General features: G+C 39.6%; 1 protein-coding gene across 3 annotated transcripts in view; it reads right to left on the bottom strand.

Annotated features, from left to right (window-relative positions):
* The window catches only part of LOC120543908 (glutamate receptor 4), a 117797-nt gene extending 100214 nt beyond the window's left edge, over window positions 1-17583 (bottom strand). For all 3 annotated transcript variants that reach the window (XM_039777296.1, XM_039777294.1, XM_039777295.1), the window contains exons 1-2: window positions 17226-17583; window positions 11929-12087 (exon numbers count right to left, since the gene is read on the bottom strand). In XM_039777296.1, the coding sequence (XP_039633230.1) occupies window positions 11929-12087; window positions 17226-17316 (250 nt within the window). In that variant the 5' untranslated portion in view covers window positions 17317-17583. The remainder of the gene's footprint in view (window positions 1-11928; window positions 12088-17225) is intronic.
* Window positions 17584-19830: the final 2247 nt, after the last annotated feature.

A 19830-nucleotide genomic window follows, 5' to 3' on the forward strand; every position in this document is an offset into this window, starting at 1 on the left:
TTTCTACTTGATCTACATACCAAAGGAATCTCTTGCAGCTTGAAATCTGAGGGCCGCAGTGTTGCAGCTACTTCCTGTCATTTCAAAAATGTGATAGCTGCTCATGAGTATGAGTATGAGTATGTTTTTGAGCTGTAACAGCATCCTCCAGTTTGTGAGAAAAACTCCCCTGGCCAGAAAGGGTTCCTGTTAAAACCCATCTGTGAATTCACATGACTTATTTACTGTGATCTATGAGCAGACCTACTGCTAATTCCCTCCCACTCCCCTTTCCGTCTGTGTCAGTCTCTTAAAATATTCCAGGCGTCTCTGCCTCGCAAAGCAATTCACTTCAATCCGTTAGGCTTTCATTAGCGTTAATGTTGCATGAACAATGTTGATATTAGCAGTTGACTGATACGGTTGTTTGAAAGGTCGACGTGGACTGTAAAAGTTATATATTTATATTTTGCATCTTTAATGCTGCCTTTTCCATTTTTGTGTGAAGAAATACATGGTTAAAGTTTACTTCTGAACTGTGTTAAGCTCAGGGTTGAATACAACCTACGTAACAAAAATTCTGAAACATAGATGCATACTTGTTAATCAGAGTAAATCCAACTGGATTACAGACGACAGCCAGCCACTGTGATGTTGATCACTTCTATTAAAAATATATAATACATCAAGCATGTCCCTTGATTTCTTTTTGTCCCATTATTTTTTTCTCATTTTAATGCTCTTATCAACATGATACGATACTTTTAAAACGGTGCCTGAACCTAAAGATATATATATATATTTAAAAATGAGCACCTTGTTCAATTGTATTTGTCTGTTCATCCATTCATTTTGCACTGGACCGCGATCACCCCCAGTGGAACTCTGGTGGAACTGCAACCAAATTCAGTACAATGGTGCTGAATCATTGGCCTGAAAAGGGAGTGGAATGGCTTTCCGTAGAGCGGCTTTGGTTACTAGTTGTTGCAACAGGATGTGAAAAAACTACAAAGTTTGCTGGCCCAAAAAGAACGTTAATCTCGCAATAAAAAAATTCACCCCATTAAAATGGCTTTGCGTTAACCATGTTAATAATACGTTTAACTGACAGCACTAATGCCTACAAATTTTAGCAATCACCCTCTCTGTATTGTGCGGCTTTCATGTCAATACACTTGAATGCATGGCATGTTACCTCAAAAATGACAAGCTGAATTTCTATTAGATTTGCTGTGGATATGATTGTTAGAGGATAATTCCTAATGACTATCTTGACCTCCTAGCATTTCTTGTACTGTAGTGTTAAATCAGGCCAAAATTTCCTCTTGGACACAACAGCTATAAAACACTTAGAGACAGACGGTCTTTAACTTAACTAGGCAACGTCAAACTCCCTAAAGGATTAACCATTTCAGAATAAAATACCAACTATGCACACAAAGTATCTCATAATCTAATTGGGAGATCCATCCTCACAACAAACACGACAAACGCTTCTTCAAAAGTTCAAGAGTGCTTATGGACATTTGTGTCCTACTCGTACTGTTAGAATAGCAAAATCTTCAGTATGTTGGTCCATCCAACTCTGTACTTTGGGGTTCGTTAAACACTGCAGCAGCAGGTTGGACTTCTGGTTCACTTTCTAACACACACTTAAACTCTTTTATAATGATAAAGCAAAATATATAAATACATTTCCCACTGAACAGTGTGACAAAAAAGGGATTTAAGGCCACGCTGGCTTCGTTTATGGCAAATGATGCATTTGATTACCCAATTCTGTGTTGTCTGTGGCTTTTGTTTCTCTCTGTATAGGAGCAGGAGCTCAAAGATTCTAAAACTTGGAATAGAAAAACACAAATGATTAACACAAAGCAACTGGCATGACTTCCTGTCCTAGTTTGGAGAAAATCCATCCGAACATCCTCATATCCAAAAATAGATTTCTAATTGAGTAAGAAGGTGATGAGGCAGCTTCACACCCCTGATGGCTTCTAAATGTTCACCGATTCCCTTTAACGATGGAGGGAATAACTCATGAATTTACTGCATGTCGTTCTCTGGATTGCATCTTTTACCTTTTCACTGTCCAGCATGGCCTGCTGACACACATCAGCTGTTTATCAATGAGCAACAGCAGAGAAATCCTTATGAGTTATTCAAAATGCAGATCGGGAATGTTTGAAATGACCTCAACATGTGTTACTTTCTGTTGTGTGTCGTTGAAGATTAAAAACCATTGTAGCCTTTCTGTATACAATAACATCTGGCGCTCAGGTTTTACTTCAGTCAACAGACTGCCTTATGAAATCTCTCAATATTTAAATATTCAACGTAAGAAAATATTTATCTTCTGGTTAAGCTAGAGAAGGATCATGTTTATTTTGAGCCTCTTTTCCAGATATCTGACAATATAGGACCGATATTTTCAGATATTGTCAGGAGAAGCCATTCATTTTCTAATAGAAGGTAGAACACATTCTGCCTCCCTACAAGTTAAAAGTGGAATTTGTAAAAAATCAAATGCATCCTTAGCTACAGCCTTTATGTCCAGCTTTGTGTTTTATCATTATGGTTTGAATGCTGGTTCAGACTCATTTCCTTTCTGACAAGATTATTATTAAGGTGCAAACACTGAACACAGTCATGTTGATTGTGCTGGAATGTACGCAAGTACATTTTACTCAAGAACTGTACTTAAATAGAAATTTGAGGAACTGCTACTTTATATCTCTACCCCACAACAATTCAGAGGGACATAAAGCAGTGATGTAGTGGAGCATATACACAGGTACATCGTATACCCACCTCTTTTTCTTATACGTATACCCAGCTATCAGCCAAAAACCTATTGGAATATATGAGAGTATACCTTCTTCCACCTCTTTAACCTAGATCTACTACCTCCCTCATCAACTACCGCTAAACCAATAAGATAAGGTACCTTTTACTTCACTTCTGATTTTACATAGAACATATGTGATCAGTTCATAAAATACAAGTAGTAAAAAAAAAAAAACAATGTAAAAGTAGCTCTCCCTGCACAAACTGCAACAATCAACACTACTTACATTTTCCAAACATAATAGTAACACACACAGGTCATTTTCTGCACAAGTACTTTTACTTTTGATACTTTAAGTACATTTTGCTAATAATAATTAACATTAATTTACCTAAATAAAAGATAGATTTTACTGCACTTGCCCTTTTAATACAACACTGGCAGTTGGAAGCTACTGTATATTTTTTGGTATCAGCTTTTTAAGTCTGTCTAACCCTTAACTGTGATTAGATACATTTACTTCTTGTGGGTCTTCACACAACGCAACGCGCACGCATGCGCGCGCACACACACACACACACACACACACAAAATAACGACTATGTGATTGCAATGCCAAATAAATTAAATAAAGATATGCATAATCAGTTCAGATTAACTGCCATACTTAATGCATGTTTTGTTTTACATAATATATTCAATATATATGTCTGTCTGAGGTTATTAGATTTTTTTATTGTTCTGCAAAGGGAACAAGGCTGTGCTGTTTCTCTTGACTGCAAAGTCAACTCTTTCGTTGGACGTCCTTGTATTTTGTCCGCCACACAAACTGTGACGCAAGGGGCACTTTTCATTAAAATGTCTTGACTAAATTTAGCAACGTATGACTAATGTTGCACCGTTGCACATTCAGGGACAGGTGATAAATGCTAATACAGCTGAATGTAGAAAAGTCGTCTTTTACTTTTCAAAAAGCCATTATAATAGCTCAGATTCTGGTCTGCATGTACCGGGTTTCTTACATTATCATGCTTACATTTTACCTTTTACCAGGCTAATGAATCCCTTTTAACCCTCCATCACTTCCTCTTCCTTGTACCTCCCACATCTCCTCACTCGCCTATCTGCCCTGTTCCTCCCTGGTTTGCCACATTAATCTCTCATTAGCAGCCCCCGCCCCCCTCTTTCTCTCCATCCTTTCCTTCTTTTAACACCAGCCATCACACACACACACACACACACACACACACACACACACACACACACACACACACACACACACACACACACACACACACACACACACACGCACACGCACACGAACACACAAATTGCCAAAAGGCATGCTTATTTTTCACTGTGCATCAGAAGGATCCTCAAACAAATGAGGGACACAGGCAGCCATTTAAATGGCAGCACTCCAGAGCAGAAGAGCCCCTCTGAATGGAGCCAATGGAGGGAGAAATAATAGACTTGAATAGAGCTAACATGCTAAACAGTCAGATTATTTGCCTGCAGACACACACAGGCACGCATAAAATACAAATGGGGGAGCATTTTCATACGCGAGGACAGAGAAGGTGGGCATGTGTTCATGTGTGAGCAGCGGAGAAAATGTAAGGTCTCCTATACTGCATGAGTGCATATAGGAGCACCGGCTGCTCGCTATCTGGATCTGGAGTGAGTCAGAGTGCCATGCTGAATATAAATGACTCAATGCAGATTAAGATGTCAGTGTTTCAATGAAGGTGAATGCATGTAGGAGGTCAAATTAACCCCTTCCTCACCCACACATCTTTAAAACCTTTGTCTGGGTGCGTGGTTCACAGCAAGGTTCCGCTGTGTGAATCAACTGCAGATGAAAAGGTAGCACACACCACTGAGGACTCTGCAGCTGCTCCAAAACATATTGATTAGATTTTTTTATTTCCTTTTCTACATGATAGTGGTTAGAGTGTCCGAATCCTCATCTAATTTGGAGTTTATAATGAAGGCAGGGAGATCTAATACTCACTTTCACCCAAACCATTGCCTTGATTACATACAGCTCTCTTAAATCCTTTACCTGCTCGTTAGAGGTTAATTTATTCAATATCAACTTTCCAACTTTCTGGTCATTCTGCTGTCCTCAACATTCTCACCTTCCCTGTTCAGTTTACTCAAGTCTTCTGTCAAAACTAGAATTACCACCTTGTGGTTGTATGCCTGCACCAACCAGTCAAGTTGTAGTTTACATCCTTGTCAGTCCAGAATCATACAATATATGTTGTGAAGACTTTGAAGGAATTTAATGAAAGGTATGGAGTTTATTTTTGGGCAAAACATGGATGCTTTACACACATCTTTAACATGGCAGCACATAAGATCTATACAATCACCACAGTTTCAAGGTGGGCACCAATTCAGTGTCCAGCCAAATGTCTCCCCTTCTGTTCCTGAGTTATGGCGTTGAATAATGGCCAGAAAATAGTTTTTGCAAAACATAATGATGTCACAGTGAAGTTGACCTTTATTTTGACCTAATAGACATTCTTGTGAAATGTTGTCATAATTAATTAGCATATTAATTAATGAGTTATGGCCAAAAATATGTTCTGTGAGATAAGGACCTTAACCTTTAACCTCCGAAATCTGATCAGTTCGCCATTGAATCAAAGTGGGTATTTGTGCCAAATTTGAAGAAATTCTCTCAAGGGCGTTTTGAGATATCATGTTCACAAGAATAGGACGGGTGGACAGACAACCTGAAAACATAAGACCTCTGGCCACTCTACATGACTCGAATTCCCACCCAGGGACACATTAAGTGTTTTGAGTTAAATTGAATTTTTGTAATTACCAAGATCTCTGCTCGCAGCAACATTGCTAATACAGTTATAGGTCCAATGGGACAACAAACATGAACAATCAGACAGGTTGTAAACTAGTCAACAATTTAGCCAGATTATCTTAACTACTTTATTTGAAGTGAGCACACCGGAAATATCGCTAATAATCCCTCATTGCACAAAAAAGCGGAGTGCAGACAACCCACCAAATATATTGCTCTGTAAACCGTGATGAATGTTTACAACAAACAGTTTAGGTAATCATTTTACTGTTCGCTTTTGTTTTCTCTTCCAAATAGGTTTGTTTACGTCGTGTCTGATCGCCGGACTACTCATGTTTGTCACCCTGTTGGATCTTTTTTTAGTGATCTCATTTCCAAACCTCAGCAATGAATACAATGTTATTTTCAGAGAGTTTAGGCAAGAGAAAGATCAAGGAGACCATCCACATCCAACACAAAAGACCATCCATGAACAGTGCCAGCTCAGATGTTGACGACTGAGCCAGCTCCATTTGCTGAAAGGAGATGGTCAGATATTGTACAGGGGAAAGTCCCCAAAGAAACCAATTAGCGAACCTCAAGTTATTTTGTTACAATGTTATATTTATGTTAATTAAAGCAACGCTAGAGAACTTTCCTGCTTTTGTTTTGTCCATTATATTACATTATGCAAGTCTGCCAGATCGGGTAGCGGATCTGTAGTTTGAATGAGACATAAAGGGACAATTCTGCTTCCAACCTGTAGGGGGACCGAAGAGGGAAAAGTTCTCTAGTGTTGCTTTAACATTAACATATGGGTCAAGAACGGGCTTCGAAACTGGAAAGTTGCTGCGAAGAAAAATAAATTAAAGCTGCTATTTTTGCATCATGTTAAATAGTAAACAATGTCAATCATGCAACTGCCACACTTTCTCATTTTCTCACTGTTAGGATCATCTAACTTCGAAGCCAGGGGAAGAGTTGGACCTACTACTGGGATTTTTATCACAATTTTGTTATGGTGTTAAAAAGTGGTGTATTCCTTTAAAACAAACACAAAGATGTCTCATTTATGTTTCCGTATGTGATTTAAAAGTGTGCTGAACAGTGATGTTAGCTTATACCTTAGTTAAGTTAATATACATTCAATACTGGATGTTGCAGTTCAGCTCAGTGTTCTTCATCAGAGAGGTAATTTTCTTACGTGTGTCAGCTGCATTTTACTAAAAATAGATGGGATATCCCAAGTTCTCAAGTATTACACAAGTACCGCGGTAAGAGTGCATCAATTTTCTCCCTTGTTTTCAAAGATATTTCACTGGTGATGTTGAGAACTCGCTTCTTGTACACAAGCCGCTGTCATAAACACCTGGATGTTCTCACTGACTTTCAGTCTGAACTCCCAGGGGACATGTCCTCACATCCAAAGGGACAAATGGTTGAGAAGTTGAAGGACTCACAGACTCGAACAGTCACTCCGACTCTGACTGTCCTGAACTTCAGCTCATTACCAGCAATGGCACCTTGACAGCAAGGCACAGATCCATGAAATGATCGACACGCTCCCTACGTGTTTCATAATAAACCAGGCAGGCTGCTGTTTTGGCATTTTACTGACGGCCGTTCCATACATGTACATGTGAGAGATGAGGGATTTTCTGTTTAATAGCAAAAAAAGCACAGACAGTCTGAAATCTGCACCCAGTGTGTTTGCATGCCTCATTTTGAGCATTCTAGAAATAATTTCAGTTTCTGTAAAATATTGCTCCAAGTGATGCATCATGTTACCCTGGAAATCCAGAGTTCTTGCAAGAGCACAATTTGAATTTGCTCAGCGAGTCACTCTGGTATTGAGTAATGATGCTCATTAACTATGCCCTTGTGAGCTGCACCAATCACATCGGTGTATCTGATATGGGGGCGCCAGAGGCAATCTAAACAGATGACGACAGTTTAATCTACCATTTAGCTCCGCTGGTAGCTAAGCGTATGGGGCTTTGGATATGTCACCCAGTGTATTGTTGTGATTGGTCGTAGTGTTATCCAATTGTGTGCAGTGAGATTTTCAAATGTATGCCCTCGAGTTGGGCCATTTTCATTACTCAATGCCAGACCCTTAATCTTTCGGATTTGGGTCTGGATTTCCAGGCTAGCATCATGCAGTATTTGTAGGTGACATGAGGCAACATTTAAAATTTCACTCCCCCACTCCTCCAGGCCAGTCAAATGTGTCACTGTTTTGACCTGATGGCCTCTTTCAAAATGCCAAATGTGGTGGTAAGATGCAGCTTTTCCCACTGTCACAAAATCTGATGATTGTGTGAGACATTGTGTGCAGACAACTAAATGTAATGAAATGAAACCAAATGGAGGGACAGAGACCAATTCTCCTTCTCATCAGAAGTACATTTAAATTAAGACACAGGTAGTAAATAAGCACATGCATTATTAACTATGCTATATGTATCTCATTAAATCTGTCATCAATAAATAAGCCTGTGCTGCACAGTGGAATTTTACTGCCTATCAGTTCAACTTTTCAATTCTAAGAGGAAGATTGCGTTGCATAGTCTTACTCTAAAGGATATGGCTAATGATGATATTGTATATTTTTCTTATTGTCAACAAATATCATGAAAAGACCAAAACCAACAGACTTTCCTATACTGTCCAAGTCCATTTGTTCCTACTGAAAATGTAAATCTTAAAAAAAAAAATGATCATAAATATATGGTTTCATTTCTAAAAATAAAAGTTTTTTTTTTTTTTTTTTTAAAGCAGCTGGTCACTGCAATTTTTTAAATGTTTACTCAAACTCATACTCAAACAGGAGTATGAGGTGCGTTTGTTGGGGACTATTTTCAGCAGCGGATTAATACACATTTGGTGTTCATGGTCATTAAGGATTCCAGTGCAACGGTGGTGTGACTCATTGATGTGCAACGATCATTAAAAAAAAACACGATAAAGTAACAGGCTTTGGCTGTTAGGATCAGCTCTTTTTTGGTTTTGGTCTTTTCATGGATTTGTTGACAGTAAGAAAAATATATAATATCATCAGCCATATACGACATTGGGGGCCCCTATGCTACTATCAAAAAAGTCACTGTGGCAAACAATAAGTGTTTTTCCATCTACTTATTTTTGAAACTGTGTGGAAACACCAGAAATACGAAAAAGAAGCCCATATATCGCTTGTTGGTGTACAAATAAAAACAATGTGCAATGGAGACAGACTCAGCGAATAAATCATGACGTACATGCTCCTACTCCACTGGAGAGATGATAAATAGCGGCAGATGACAACAACAGATCTGTGTGCCATATTTCTATTTCTATATCCTTTTCCATTCCAAACTTGAAGCTTGACTGGCACTCTTAATTACATCATTTCATTGTGCCCTCTACTTCTGCAATGTTTTAATGGCACCTGATTGGAAAATTAGCACCACCAGCTGTTTATCTTGATGAGTTTAACTCCAATACAATATTTACATTATAGTAGTGAAAGGAAAAGCACATTCACTTGTTTTTTTGTGCTGATTTTCTCGAAATTCGGTTATAATTTGGACAGAAAGCTGAGTAGTCTTGCATTTGAAAGATGCTATAATCACAAAATGGCTCTCAGTTTAACAGAACTTTGTTTTTGAAAAACTGAGCAAAGTATGGTGTTCTAACACATTAAAGTCAAATATTTAAGGACTTAGTTATTTACATATCTTGGAATATTTCCTTTGTTGGCAGAAGCCCAATTTCACCCCATGGAGTTGAGCACCACAAATTAATTCTCAGCCTGTGGGAGACATTAAATACCACCGCTGCGACAAATGTCTTGACCACGGTCTCATTTGTTAATGATAATTATACCAAGGTGTCACAATTAACTTGATACGGATAAATTTTTTGCTGGGGCAACAACCAACAGTAGGACCTTTTTTATGAGATAACCCACTAAATAAAATGTTATTAGTAACTTTATATCATGGAGACCACATAGTTAATCAAAAAAAATTAAACATAATTTATCAGTGTCTGGGTCTGCAGAATGAGCATCAATGACAATGGGGAACATACAACATTTGTCCCTGTCCTCCCACCAATTGTCCCCATCAGCCTTCCTTACAGCAGCATGCTGCCGAGCCCCTAAATGGCCTAATCTCTCTTTGCAAATTAGCTCCGTCACTCATCTCCCCTTTCCACATGTATGCTATGCCCTTAAACATCACATAGTAACAATGCCTATTCATAACCATTATCTCAGGGCCTATGTTATTGGAGCGAAACAGGGGACAAAAAGAAAAAGGAATAAAAGCACTGGAAAATGTAAAATGGGGGGTGAAAGCAAGCGATGCGGTTCGATCTCAAATTCCCCGCTGGCCCTGAGCTATCAGGGCCATTGATTGGCTCATGTAATTCTGCTCTGATTTGGCCAATCAATGCACTGCAGACTTGCTTCCTGTGACTGTGCAGCCATTAGACTAGAGGTGAAAAATCCCATAGTTTCTTCTGTTTCTGGAACTATACGGTTTACACCCATCCACCCACTCCTCTATTATAGGACAACTGCTGCTCTCCTCTCATTGCCCCGGCCATTGAGAGCTCCTTTAACAGCCGGTTTTCTGTCTCACTGCCTCATTTCAGTGTCTGTATTGACCGGGTAAACACAAAATGCCTGTTTCGAGGATGGTTGTAAACTTGCAAGTAAATTACAGGGAAATGCAAAAGGATTACTGAAATAAAGATGTCTCAGATACTGCAACCCTGGTATCTTATTATAAGAGAGAAGCTACTTTTGTGCATAGTATTACAAATATTTTAAGTAGCCCATAAAAGATACTCAAGCATTGAGTATTAGTTTGGATCTAGATCATTATGGTTATGTATAGGATTCCTTTAAATAATTTAAACGCACTGTATATTTAGGTATTTTTAAACTAAGGCCACATTAATATTCACGCTCTTTCAGTCCACTGTTTAAATATACTGCAACTGCATATTTATGTGTGCATATATATACTGTACATCACCCTGCAAATGTTTTAATTGCTCATCATATATTCTATTATTGTGCTCATAACCCACTTTTCTATTTTTTCCCTGCATTATTCTATCTGCTCCTGGCACAACTCATTTCCCCACTGAGATCAATACATATTCATCTCCTGTAATTTCATCTTTATCTTTTTCATCATTAATAGGCAAAACCTTACAGATACATTGTTTTTAACAACAATTGAACTGAATGCTTACTGTAGGTCAACATGGTTTGAAGGTTTCCAATGATCCCACATGAGAAAAGCTAATATAATGTTGCAGAAGAAAACTAGACTTTTCGTTTGCTGCAATGGTGCAGAGGAAAATATTCAAAATGAGTTGAAATGGACAGGTTCATCAACAGTTGTACTTCTCTGACTCCTAACTCAGATCTGAACACACAAACATTATACATAAACATTTTTTTGATTCAGTGCGACTTACACCTTCCGAGGATAGTGTCCATAAATTTTAATAAGTTTAGAAATCATAGAAAAACAGGAACTGCTGATTCTGCATACTTTTAATGGTGCCAATTTACCAAAATGTAACACACACACACACACACACACACACATACACACTCTCTCTCTCAATTACCAAACAAACATAACAGCACTTCATTCTCTGCTTAATTTAGCCATTGATTTTTCTAACACCAGATCACATCACAGATAGTAGAAGACATCAGGCTGCAGTGTTTTATGGCCTTTGTGGAAACCCCCACCCCCTGCACACACACATACACACGGGATCATTACCAACAAAAAAAAATCACTGCCTACTAGTGTTTCGAGATGTAACCATGGCAGTGTGTGTGATTGTTTTTGTGTGTGTGTTTACAGCTGCTGTCCCCCTCAGTGTGTGCAGCTTTGCTCAGATCAGATGTGAGCCAGCAGACACTCACAGACGCAGCTGTACTGCCACATCGCACGCACACACAAACAAGTCTGGCTCTGTCCAAAGTTAAAAAATACACCTAATAACATATCTAAAGCTCACTAATTAATGTGTTGTATCTTGTAACAGAAATGTAAAAATGACAACTTGTGGTTTCAGAGGAAGTTACATGGTGTAACCACATCACGTAATGTTGAACCATTTCTTTGATTTCGGTACAATGTTATTATTACCAATAGGAATTATTGAACTCAAGACCCTGATTGTAATTAAACTGAATTATTCTTAAAAAGCCAATACTGTCCACATATCTTGGTCAGACCCCGGTTACCTCACACACAGGAAGCCTCATTTTCCTGTTTTATTGTGATTAAAACACCACAGTGCACATACACAACAGGAAACAATGTGACTGACTTACAGGCGTTGGTGACGGCGAAGCTGTTGGCCGTCTCGATGTTGTCCACGTGAGGCACCAGGTTGAACGGGGCCTCCGAGGCGTTTGGGCTGGTGTTGTGCAGGAAGATTGCCAAACGAAAGGCAGTGTACTCCTGATCAGTGTTTCTGATGAACAGACCGCCTGAACAGACGGGGGAGAAACACAAGTCCGATGAGGAAGCACACCAGAAAAGAATCCATTCTATCTCACCCATATGTTTAATCTTAGAACAGACAGTTCAACTATTTCTGATGAGCACAGAAACATGAATCAAGTGAAATGAAGGCAGAAAACTCCACACACAAAATGATTTTCACTGAATACAAAATAGGGTGGCCAAAGAAGTTGTTGAGTTAGCATTGACCCATCTTCGCTGTACACTAGAAGATTTCAGTTTCAGAGAATGAAAAAATGTGATTTCAATACATATTCTGTGAGGAAGGATCCCAAACTAAAGATCACAGTGAAATGACACTATTCCTCGCCTGCTGAGGGCCACCTGGAGCCTCATCAAAGGTCCTGTTTGGAGACGTAGACTTGCCCAAGTTTGTCATTGTTCCATATTGAACGAAGAAGGTCAACCTGCTGGTGGCACTATAGGAACAGTCAGGTTAAGTCCGTAGGATACATCCTCTGGGGATGATGAATGTCTTTACCAAATGTTGTGCCAATTGACCCAGTAGACGTCAAGAAATTATAATGGATAGGTGAAATCTTTGACCTGCTGTTGGCACTCGAGGAAACGTCAGGGGATCTTTATGGTTACAAAAATACCTATCTGGTTAAAGTTAGGGAAGGAACAGGTTAACATAAGTCGTATTCAGGCATTTGAACAAACGTCTGCTGTTTTTCTTGGGAGGACAACCTCAACATGGGGTTTTAAAAGCTTTTACCAAATGTGTATTAGGGTTTCACACACTGTTTTGATAGCTGTGGTAGGAGAGGAACCTCTATCATATTAAAGGTGGACACAGCTGACTGGACATTATATATGAAATGTAATAAAAGTCCAATAAAGGTCTGGTAAATCACTATTGCTGACAACACAGCGTTAATCCTACAGTATAGCAACGCACGATTCTTGAAGCACCACTGGGCTTTGTGACAATGTAGGATACAGTGTGATTAGCATGTAAATCACCTTTATTTCAAATCAATGCAAGCAGAAAAAGTGATATAATATTCCATGTATACCCTTCTGGATCAAGTTTTTTTACGCATGAGCAGCTCCAGTGTCAAGAATCAGTTTGGCATCAGAGATAAGACATTGCTCTTGGTTTCTTTCTTCTTTTTTACATTGCAGCCTTCTTCAGCCTATGTAGAAATTGACTGTACTGTTCATGGTTGCGCAAATGTCAGTGGTGTTTTAGGTTTGAAGAAGGTTGCTTCACATTTGAAAATCTAACTTAAGGCTATATTTCTTGGAATGAGACAGTATAAATGTCATTTAAAGCAAAATGCCAGCATGTTCTTTATATGGCTGACCTCTTTAAAAAGGTAAGATTTAGAATATTTTACTTTATGATGCCCACTCATGTAAATCCTTTCCATCTTTTTGCATGGTTAGAAAAAGCACTGGAGCAGCTATAATTTCCACTGTGATGGTTTCGTGTACCATTGACTCACACAAATGCTCACGGGGGTGTTTACAAAAAAAAGATATGGTGTGATCATTTTGATCATCTTGGCAACTGTTCAGTAAGAATGCCCTTTACATATTTCAAATTTGAAAATTCCTTAAGGCTGACTAAAAGAGGAGAAAAATCTAGCTTTGACCTAAATCCCGCTTATTTAGCTACAACTTTCCTTTCTGCTAGAGGTTACACCAAATAAGATTCTGTACAGAAGTACACACTGTAGGGGCCCAAGACTTTGAAGTCTATGAATGCCATATGGGTTGCCAACAACAACACTCTTGTGACTCCAAAGAGGCTGTTTTTTTTTTTAGCCTATTTCCATCTGGTATGTGGATGATGACATCCGATCACAGGCCTTTGAATATACACCTGCTATTATAAGTAATCTAAACACCTCAGCTCACATTGTGATCAGATCTTCATATGCAAATTACCAACAGGCAGCGATATAACACCTAACCCTAAAGCCATGTCGGCCAATTGGAAGCCTGAAAAAAAACAAAAGACGGGTGGCTACCTGGCTGCAATGGCGCACCGATCGCTCCGCAGCAAATTGTGACGCCTCTGTTCCTCGGTATAGTAGAAGAGTAACTGTACATTTATGTGTAAAAATGTAAAAAGTCCTGTTTGCAGTTAGAACCAGCACTAGGGCTGGAAGATATGACAATATACATCGTCAAAACAACATAAAAATGTCTATTGTATATATTTTTCTATATTGTTTGATGCAATGTCAACAAACCAGATGCCAAACTGCGCTACGGCAATATTTATGTCGTTTGGACAACGCTTTACATTCTGATCCTTGCACATTATGTTCACTTTGCATAAAATGTCTTAATAAAATGAGAAAATACTCAGTACTTTTCCTTTGACAAGTGTTAAATTCACACAGGAGTATACAAAAATAGGCTTTACCATGCGGTTATTTATTATAGAGTATTTATTTATTGAATTAGCAGAAAACATGCAATACCGTGATATATATCCTTATCGAGATATGAAATTACCTATAACGGGATAGAAGATTTTGGCCATATCAACCAGCTATGACCAGCACTATTTTGGCCACGTCCGCCATTGCACGAAATGTCGCCTCATTTATGACGCCTCACATAGGAGATAATGGAGCACACTTCATTACAAGCCCAAAACACTGTTTCCCTGTCTATGTGAACACTGAAAACAGAGTTTCTGAAAATCTTCACCCTGGAAGGAGTGGTAAAATATCTGTTTGCTTGTGGACAAAAGGCAAAATAACACATAGAAAAAGCTAGTTTTAAAAAGAGTGTAAGTGTGGACTGGCCCTAGGTCGAGGGAAGCAATGTAGGATACTATCAAGGGGTTGTGTGTAGCTTTTTGACTAGCAGCTTAAGATAGTAAGAAGAGAAGCTTTCATTTACATCTGGTTGAGGTCTGTTCTCAATGGAGATCAGGGACCATCAGGGACCATGTTGGAAAAAAGTGTTTCTCGCTTTTACATGTTATCCCTTGGATCCCCCCCTCCCCCCCTTGTTGTCTTTCTATAACCATAAATAAACCAAACCAAACCAAACCATATGTGGTCTTGCAATGTATTCTGTATGCATTTACATCTGCATTAACGTGTGTTTTTCCTTATCCAGATAAGATATTCAGATCACCACTTAATAACAGGTGTAAGTGGAGTCTACGTGGTTACACACACACACACACACACACACACACACACACACACACACACACGGCTACTCAGATGATGTTAGGATCTTCTGACGAAAGCTTCAGGATCCTGTTAATCCTGAAAGACCTTTAAGTGTTGCACGACATATCAATTTTCAATCAGTGTGCTTTGCGAACATATAGACTCTTGGTCATGTTTATGATTATTCTAAGAGTATGTTTTTCTGGATGCGATTGATTGATTGACGTACTGTCGCGGATGTCTCCCCTGCCCTCTATGAAAGGTAGACACTACAGCAAATTAATGAATAATAAGTGGGATGTATAATAAATTCTCAGGATCTGTTTTCACGAGTATCACTGGTGTCAGAATTTATTTGTGGCAGTTGCGAAGCATGTTTGCTATGACTGTATTTGTGCACTTGTTTCTGTTCCGCAGGCATGTGTACACCGCAAATTTCACACTGCTAATAAGTCTTGATTTTTCAGTGACAATTATTTGAAGCTGACGAGTGTTGATTGGAGATATGTTTGCCCTCTCTCAGAAGTAATGAAGCTCTGTGATGGCTGCTCAAATTATACAAAGTGTTAATTGAAGTCTGGTGGGAGAGGAAACACTGGCACATAGTGGATTTTCTCACTCCCAGAGTTCGTTTACAGGGTTGAGAGGGGATCTATGACGACACTTGTATTAAATCAACGTTTCTCATCATTGGCAGCAATGCTGTTAGCCAAACGAGATGTAATGAGAAGTGGTTATGATTTGAAAAACATTGGGAAAATGTGTCTGAAATTGTAAAAAAAAAACACTATATAAGCAAAGATTCACACACAGCAGCAGTAGTTATGCTTAAATCAGCAGCAAATATTTCTTGATTGTTCAGCATGATGGCACAGCAGTTCCACAGGTTTAAACCCCCACACAGCTCAAGTGTCCTCAGTTTCGGGAGTGCTGTTCTGTAACAGACCCTGACCTCTGACCTGACCTCTGACCTCCCCTGGAGTGGCCCGGGTTTCGGGTATCACGTTGATTTAAAAGGACAAGGGGAATCATTTGAACAGCTTGTCATTTTTCATCAGCCTGACTGGTGCTGATGTGCCTCGACTCATGTGCTACAAGCAGGGGTGCAGTGGAGGGTGAAGCCACGAAAATGTTTTTATTTAATTCAGGAGATAAGGTTTTAACACCGTCATCAGGATCAAGTAACAGTTCAATTTGTACAGAAAAAAAGCATGAATGACTGCTTTTCTGATAATTGATTTTTTTTTGGGAGTGTTGTGATGATCAACAACTGGAGGTCACAGTTTGCCCTTCTTCTCATCCCCTGCCTTAAATCAACAAAGTCAATCTGCCTGCTAGCGACATGAAAACCATGAATGCACCACATTTGATTTCATCCCACGACTGTCAAGATGTTAATTGAAACATGCAGATGTTTAAAAATAAAAGTGTGCAACTGGGAAAAGAGGAAGAGAGGAGCTGTAAGGGCTATGGGACCGTGGCAGAGGTTTATTGCAGCACCAGGACTGGGGGTCTGCGAGAGTGTTAACAGCAGTCAATGCACAGGCAGCCTGCATGGGGAATACACACACACACTTTGCTGCTCTGATCTGCTGCAGTGGCGGAGTGCACAGGGATACACTCTTGCCTGCAGATACAAAGCGCATTAGGTGTGTGTGTGTGTGTGTGTGTGTGTGTGTGTGTGTGTGTGTGTGTGTGTGTGTGTGTGTGTGTGTGTGTGTGTGTGTGTGTGTGTGTGTGTGTGTACACAGCACCAACAGAGGAAAGAACCCTGTCTGCATGTGGTGTTTTATAGAATACAAATTAAAAAGACTGCGGAAGGAAATCAACAATTTCCACTTTGAGTAGTGCTGAGCTGTTAAATGGCAGGGCAGAGGCAGCAGACTGGACGTCCACACATTCATTCACTTCATGATTCATTTTGTGGTTGGAATTAACATTAAGGCTCACACACTCACCGATCTGAACACTGCTCGGGAAAGCACCCATTGTCAGTCCCCAAAAGCCAGAGAATATCAACAGAAACCAGTCGCCAGAAGAAATCCTCATTTTGTTTCGGTTATAAACTGATGAGAGACATCGAGCAGGTTTAATTAACACCCCGGGGGCAAAAGCAACATTCCAGGGTAAAAACGAATAAGATAAAAAAAAAAAAAAATTAAATGCCCGTTAAATATCCATGTCGTCTTTGGAAGGCTTTTTCTTGGATATCCCCCCGCAGTGCCGCTCGTTTGTGCCGTCAAACTGCGTCCGTCCGTCCGGCGCTGGAGATTTTGCGCACAACACCACCAAGATGAGGGTGGGGGGGTGGGGGGGGGAGAGAGAGCATCAGCCAGCGGCGGCCAGTGCGTCTGGATGCGGCTCAACTCACATCACAGCAATAACACACATGCGCCTTTTACCCGACCGGGGCAGGCAGGAGGGGCGTCAGTCAGTCAGCCAGTCCGCGCAGCGAGTGTCGGAAAAGCTCATTTAACAGCAAAACTTCCAGAGCTGCTGATGCGATAATACACAGCGACTGTCTGCGATGACTGAATACTGACAAGAGGGGTTTAGTTACAGTGTCACACATTATTACAGATAGCTCTTTATGCATGTGAAGATAATAAATCTTAATAAATCCCACATGTCCTCTTCGTGCTCAAATCACTTTTCATAAAGCCTTTTTAAGGCGCCATTTAAAATGCACAAATTGCCTAATTAATAGGATCATAATGAACATGCTACAACCTACACTAAAGGATTGTTGTCCGTGAACTTTTGCAGGATTAAGATGGCTTCAGACTGGAGTTTTTAGTCTCATTTATAATGTTTTACTATAATAGCAGAGTGTTAGGATACCTCCACCCTAATAAATAAAAAGGAGACCATCCTGATCGCTAGCTGTATTGGTCAGTGTGATTAATTGTTAAACTTTGGAACTACACCCAAAAAGCTTTCGAGGACACAGTTCTCTAAACTTGTACTTGGACCACAGCAGCATCATGTTCAGTGTTTCAACAAGAACATGAATATAAATAGCAGCAACAATGTCAAAGACACACAGCGTCAAAGTAAAAAAAAGTTGTGTCTTCAGCTGCAGTTCCTCTAATGGCCACTAGATGCTGTGTCTCAGGAAAACTACTCTAGATCAGTGATTCCACAACCAGCAGCACTTAAAGGATACGTTCACATTTTCTTTTAAGTCTATTTAAAAAAAAAAAACAAGACTTGTATGTACATTAAAATAGTTTTGGTCACTTCCAGATGGGGGACAAAACAGAGAACAATGGGGAAAAGGTACATCTAGCTAAAACTAATGCAGTTTGATACAGTTTGAACAGTCCTGAAATAAATCCTACCTTCATGAACATTATAGTATTAAGTTTTTGTTTAAACTGTTCAGAAAGGAGTTGATTTAAGTGCATGGTCATTTTGGAAGCTGCAGTTTGTGGTGCTAGATTGCGTTATACTGACTGACGTCTTATTTTTGTACAGCCCATGTATATTAATAAGGGTAAGCTGAATGGCAGAGACACTCCTCTGTGTCAGAAATACCATATCTGTATAAGTATGAGCCAGGACACAGTTAGCTTAGCTTAGCATAAAGACTGCAAAGCAGGGAGAAACGGCTAGCCTGACTCCCAAAATGTTGCGCTATTCCTTTAAGCTGATGGTTTGGTAGACCTGAACTTTGTCTCTTTGATCAAATATTGCATATTTTATTTGTTTAAAGTCATTTGGAAGTTTTTTTCATCATCCTGTAAGGTAGTGGTTCCCAACCTGGGGTCCGGGCACCCCCAGGGGGGGCGGCAAAGATCACAGGGGGGGCGCAAGTCTTTATCTGGTTTGAGGTTGAGGTAAACAAATATATTTTCACATGTTAAACAAATTATGATAATACACTAGAATATATAATGTATACAAACGTCTGTATGAAAACTATAATATAGTATATAGTACAATATATAGATACAAACTCCTCTGTATCAAAAAAGAAAGTAAGGCATCTATCTCGAGAGCTACCTCAACTTTGGTTTGGGGGGCTCAGTTTTTCTTAGACATGAGTAGGGCGCAGGAAAAAGGTTGGGAACCACTGCTCTAAGGAGAAGTGAAAACCAGTGTTGAGAGACATTAAGGGAGGGAAGTTGAGTCTCCTTGGGGAGATGCAATCGCAGGACAGAGTGAAGCTGCACACAGCCCAAGTTTTGCTGATTTTGAGGTTTCTGGTTGCCTCAGGTAGACCTGCTTGAAAATGAGTTATTATGTGTGAGACACTGTTAGAAGCAGCGCAGGAAGTTGATTTTGCTTTTGTCGATGTGAGAAAGGCTGGGAGCCATCACTAAACCATCGTTCGAGCATGCTGGGAATCCAAAAAATAAAAATTCTGTTCAAAAGGAGGATCAGCCCACATTCATCCTTGAGGAATACAAGTTAAAAAAAAAAAACAGGTTTGAAATTCAGTCTGTGACTCTACGAGGCAAGCTCCCATCTCGAATAATATGAATGGAAGCTTAAACTCCCAATCCTGAATCCAATTAAAAGAAACCTTGCCAGAGAAAAGCATATTACCAGGCCACCATT

Source organism: Perca fluviatilis, chromosome 16 (assembly GCF_010015445.1).
Source record: "Perca fluviatilis chromosome 16, GENO_Pfluv_1.0, whole genome shotgun sequence".
Lineage (NCBI taxonomy): Eukaryota > Metazoa > Chordata > Actinopteri > Perciformes > Percidae > Perca > Perca fluviatilis.